Source organism: Bubalus bubalis, chromosome 23 (assembly GCF_019923935.1).
Source record: "Bubalus bubalis isolate 160015118507 breed Murrah chromosome 23, NDDB_SH_1, whole genome shotgun sequence".
NCBI classification, from domain to species: domain Eukaryota; kingdom Metazoa; phylum Chordata; class Mammalia; order Artiodactyla; family Bovidae; genus Bubalus; species Bubalus bubalis.
In genome coordinates, this window is record NC_059179.1 from 362,193 (window position 1) to 368,192 (window position 6,000).

The 6,000-nt window shown below is 37.3% G+C and overlaps 1 protein-coding gene across 1 annotated transcript; it reads left to right on the forward strand.

The window, feature by feature from the left end:
• Nucleotides 1-4,350: 4,350 nt before the first annotated feature.
• LOC102415923 (olfactory receptor 5AL1-like) lies at nucleotides 4,351-5,292 on the forward strand. The gene has a single exon (XM_025274105.3). It carries the CDS (start codon nucleotides 4,351-4,353, stop codon nucleotides 5,290-5,292), a length of 942 nt encoding a protein of 313 aa, XP_025129890.3.
• The last annotated feature ends 708 nt before the right edge of the window (nucleotides 5,293-6,000 follow it).

The following is a 6,000-nucleotide window of genomic DNA, read 5'->3' on the forward strand; positions in this document are numbered from 1 at the left end:
CATAGAATTTTGTTTCTCACTCTTCCTTGACTCTTTCCCTTTGTTTCATTACAGAAATAATCTCACCCTATATCACAGAAAGATTCTTTTTTATTTGGGACAGAAAAGGACGGGTTCAAAAACATGATTATAAAATTCATCTCTGATATCACAGGATGGAGAGCCTATTGAAAAAGAGAGGTGTGGAGAGAAGTATCTAACTGTCTTTTGCTGTTTTAACCAGTTACAGCTTTCCAGCTTCACCACTTTGTCTCATTTTAGTCCATAACTGGAGTAAGGAACCCACTGCTCCATCTTTTGCAGAAGATTCAAACCATATAATATTTTCTTGCACATGGGAATCCTCACTCAGTCCCACTCACTCATCACAATAAAAAACCTCAAACCCCATAGCCATTGCTGGCTCCTCCTAGCCATATTTTCAGATCAGATTGAGAGTTCACCCTCCTCTCCCTAGAAAGCCCCATTATGTGAACAAAACTCTTAATATCTTTTCTTCTTAGACATGTGGTATCATCTGGCTGGCCATCTAAAGCAAGTTCACATATATTTATCTGAAATGTAAATTGACCTATGTTTTGTATGTTTTGTCTTCTAGATACTGAAGAGAAAGAAATGAATATTTTTAATCTTTGCAGCTGAACTGAAATGTCAATCATAATATTGATTTGAACATGAATCTCAGAAGGAAGGAATGAAAGTTACTTTTTGGGAAATTCATTTTTATCCAATGGTTTACAAAAACTGTTACCAAATACAAGGCCCATAGATGTAACATTTATCTTAAATAAATTCATAATTTTAATATAAAGCCAATGTGACAGACTTCAAAGCAAATAATCAAAGCAGACATAGCAATTAATCAAGTTGTTTTCCCAAAAGAGATCATGAAAATATTCCTTTACTCTAGATCTTTAACTAAACATAGCTGAAAAAATGATGTACCATTTCAAAGGAAATCATTTCCCCCCCACTTACTAAACATTAAATAATTATGTTCATGTATGTATGTATAATTATATTGTTTTCAACCTTTATTAAAAAGAATGTAGTACAAAAAGAAATCTCCCCGAGGGACTACATACATAAAATACAAAGTTGTCTCATAAATACCCAGGTAATTTTAAATGTTACTGGCCTCACAAAGATTCCTGAAATAGTTTAGGCACACTGAACTACTTAGGGGTTTGTTATAGAACTGAATGATGACATATTGAATATTGAAAGGCATTAGGTAGTAGAAAAATATGCTCAATCCCCTTTTTGGGGGAAGGAATTTGGACTTACAAAAATATAACTTTATCCATTTAATCATTTAGAGATAATTATTGACCACCAGTCTCCTTTGTCCATGGGAATTCCCAGGCAAGAATACTAGAGTGGGTTGCTATTTCCTCCTCCAGCAGATCTTTCCAACACAAGGATTGGATGCACATCTACTGTGTCTCCTGCATTGACAGGTGGATTCTTTATCAGTAGTAGGGGAGCAAATTGAACATTGGCATGAGGATCAGGAAAGCATAGTAAAAGAAACTGCTCTCTGATTTGGAGAGCAAATGGATAATGACACTGTTCATTGAGACTCTTTGTGACCCCATGGACTAGAGCCAACCAGGTTCCTCTGTCCATGGAATTCTCCAGGCAAAAATATACTATAGTGGGTTTCCATTTCTTCCTCCAGGGGATCTTCCCAACCCAGGGATCGTACCTGTGTTTCTTATGTCTCCTGCATTGACAGGCAGATTCTTTATCACTAACACCATCTGGGAAGCGCGTTCATTGTGCTAGAAAATGTATATGCCAAGTCTTTGGTTTTGGGTCCCATGTGCAGAAATATCAAGTTGTTTTCTGTGTGTAATACTTTGATAAATATCTAAATGGTAATTTCTGAGAGATATTTAGTTGTAAAGAACTGGAGCAGCAAGAGGTAGTTGGAAAAATAATTTATTTATAGATTTGTTCATAATCAGCATATAGATGCCTATCGAGCACATAGGATTGGATAATTGATCAAGAAGGTGCCAAAATGAGAGGAAGGAGCTTTGGAGAGAACATGAAGAACATGCCATCTAAAGCACAGTAATAGAAACAGACTCCAAGATTGAGAATCAAAATAAACAAATAAATTCAAAAGACTGCTTTGCTTTAAAACCCAAACTTGTATTCAATTGAGTTCAGGGCTACAGTGCTGCCAAAAAATACAGGTTTTATTGAATTCAAAAATAGGGAAGTAGATAATAGACATGCTCAGGGAATTTTTTCGTTTTAATGAGAAAGATAGGTGGATTACACCTTGTTAAGTTATAAATGGAGCTTCCAGGGTGGCACTAGTGGTTAAATAGTCTGCCTGTCAGTGCAGGAGACATAAGAGATGCAAGTTACATATCTGAGTTGTGAAGATCCTTGGAGTATGAAATGGTAACCCACTCCAATATCTTTGCCTGGAAAATTCCATGGACAGAGGAGCCTTGTGGCCTACAATCCGTTGGATCACAAAGAGCCACTGTAATGGCAGAAAGTGCTTCTTGATGAGAGTGAAAGAGGAGAGTGAAGAAGCTGGCTTAAATCTCAACATTCTAAAAACTAAGATCATGGCATCCAGTCCCATCATTTCACGGCAAACAAGAGGAAAAAGTGGAAACAGTGACAAATTTTACTTTCTTGGACTCCAAAATCACTGCTAATGGTGACTACAGCCTTGAAATTAAAAGATGCTTGCTTCTTGGAAGAAAAGCTATGGCACATCTAGGCAGCATATTAAAAAGCAAAGAAAGTACTTTGCCAACAAAGGTCTGCATAGTCAAAGCTATCATTTTTCCAATAGTCATGTATGGATGTGAGAGTTGTACCATAAAGAAGGCTGACCACTGAAGAATTGATGCTTTCAAATTGTTGTGCTAGAGAAGGCTCTTGAGAGTCCCGTGGGCTGCAAGGAGATCAAGCCAGTCAATCCTAAAGGAAATCAACCCTGAATATTCACTGGAAAGACTTATACTGAAATTGAAGCTGCAATAATTTGGCAATCTGATGCAAAGAGCAGCCTCACTGATAAAAACCCTGATGCTGGGAAAGATTGAGGACAGGAGGAGAAGAGGGTGAGATAGGATAAGATGTTTTTATGTCATCAATGACTCAAAGGAAATGAATTTGAGCAAACTCTGAGAGATAGTGAAGGACAGGGATGCCTGGCATGTTGCAGTCCATGGGGTTACAAAGAATCAGACACAACTTAGCAACTGAAAATAGTTATAAATATATTTGAGAAGTTGGGGACAGATACCTGTTCCAATAAGTTTGGTTGAAAACTAGTGATGGGGACAGAAAGAGAAAGGAGTAACCAAGATAAGTTTTCAAGGGGATGTAAATCCAAATTTAATGTGGGAGGAGCTTTTATATTTATTTTATCATGTTTTTTACTGTCTTGAAAATCTATAAGGTGCATGTAAAGTAACCTGAGACAATACAGTGATAAAGGAAAATCATGTTAACTTATACTCTGCCTTGTTAAGAAAGGATGGGAACAAATTCAATTGTACCAGTTTTTGAGCACTGAGAAGCCACCTTGGGTTTATATAAATTTTATGTGAAGTGAGGTTCTTCTAAATTCTGTCCAAATGCTCTTCACTTGGGACCATTTGATACTTCAAGATAGAGCTTAAAAACATATATCTTAATTACTTAAAAGCATTTTACAGTCTGGAAAATTGTTCACTGGTGTGTATTTTCCCAAAAGATAGCCAGAAAATTTCACAATGCCATTTTCCTAAATATAAATATTATGTATATATTAAAAAAAATAGAATATGAAGAAAAAACAAAGTGAAGAAACTTTTATGATTATACCAAACTGGTTCCCTAAAGATACATACTGTTAGTATTTTGATTTTTTACTTATACTTTCCATGCCTGATTTTGCTTATTTTTAATATTCTTATGAAATGATAAAATGACAGTTCTGTGAAAGAAATTATGTTAATGTATTTTCTATCAAAGCCACTTTATATCCTGAATGCTCTTTTTTTTTTCTTTAAAGAAAAGCACAACACAGTCTTTGCTATTGTATTGATTATAAAATTTTAATTGAAATTCTCCCTTTCTTCTTTTACAGCTTCTTAGTGGAATTTCCACCTGGACCAAATGTTTTTACAGTAAATTCACAATAAATCTAGGTGCTTAATTCACCTAATTAAGCACATAATTCAGGGTGCTTATCAAGATTCTACTTTAACTGAATTTAGTATGACAGCCTGAAGTGCCAGGGCAGCCTTCTCACACTTAATCATTCCTTTCAGAGTCAAGATTATTCAGAGTGTGTGATCTGGTGGAATTTACTATAGAATTGCTTATTTCATGGCAGAAAGCAATCGTTCAGTGGTTACTGAGTTCATCCTTTTGGGCCTCACAGATAACCCAGAGCTTCAATTCATTTTCTTTTGCATTTTATTGTTAATCTACTTGATTACTGCCTTGGGCAATCTTGGTTTTATTGTGCTAATACAAGTGAGTCCTCAACTTCACACACCCATGTATTTTTTCCTCTGTCATCTGGCTTTTATGGATTTTTATGGTTCCTCCACTATCACACCAAACAAGCTTGTAAACATTTTTCATGAAATTAAAAGTGTATCACTTTATGCATGTGCCACTCAAGTGTGTTGCTTTATCACATTTTCAGTTTGGGAATTATTAATGCTGTCTGCCTTGGCTTATGATCAGTATGTGGCCATATGCCACCCTTTACTCTATGTAGTTCTTATGCCTAGGAAACTCTGCATCCAAATGGTCACTGGCTCTTATATTTATGGATTCCTGGTGGGATTCACACAAACAGTGGCTACATTCCACATGGTTTTCTGTGCCCCTAATGTGATCAATCAGTTCTACTATGATGATGTTCCCTTGATCACTCTGGCCTGCTCTGATACACGAGTCAAAGAGCTGATGTTATTAGCCACTGCAGGATTCAATGTCTTCTGTTCTCTTATCATTGTACTCATATCCTATGTATTCATCATCTTTGCCATCGTAAGGATCCGTTCTGCTGTAGGGAGACAGAAAGCCTTTTCTACCTGCACCTCTCACCTGTTTTCTATTGCTATGCATTATGGGTCCCCCAGTTTTATGTACCTGAAGCCCAGATCAAGCCACTCACTATATAAAGACAATTTTGCCTCCGTTTTCTATACTGTGGTGATTCCTATGCTGAACCCGTTGATCTACAGCTTGAGGAATTTGGAGGTAAAAAATGATTTGAGAAAGATTATTGAAAAGATGTATTTGAATAAAAAATAAGAATTGTGTTGTTACTAAAGAAATGCTGGGTATAGTTTTCAATTCAGTTCAGTCTCTCAGTCGTGTCCAGCTCTTTGCAACCCCATGAACTGCACCACGCCAGGCCTCCCTGTCCATCACCAACTCCCAGAGTTTACCCAAACTCATGTCCATTGAGTTGGTGATGCCATCCAACCATCTCATACACTGTCGTCCCCTTCTCCCCCAGCCTTCAATCTTTCCCAGCATCAGGGTCCTTTCCAATGAGTCAGCCTCTTTGCTCAGGTAGCCAGAGTATTGGAGTTTCAGCTTCAACATCAGTCCTTCCAATGAACACCCAGGACTGATCTTCTTTAGGATGTACTGGTTGGATCTCCTTGCAGTCCAAGGGACTCGCAAGAGTTTTCTCCAACACCACAGTTCAAAAGCATCAATTCTTCAGCACTCAGCTTTCTTCACAGTCCAACTCTCACATCCATACATGACCACAGGAAAAACCATAGCCTTGACTAGACAAACCTTTGTTGGCAAAGTAATGTCTCTGCTTTTGAATATGCTATCTAGGTTGGGCATAACTTTCATTCCAAGAAGTAAGTGTCCTTTAATTTCATGGCTGCAGTCACCATCTGCAGTGATTTTGGAGCCCCCCAAAATAAAGCCAGCCACTGTTTCCCCATGTATTTCCATGAAGTGATGGGACCAGATGCCATGAGTTTAGTTTTCTGACTG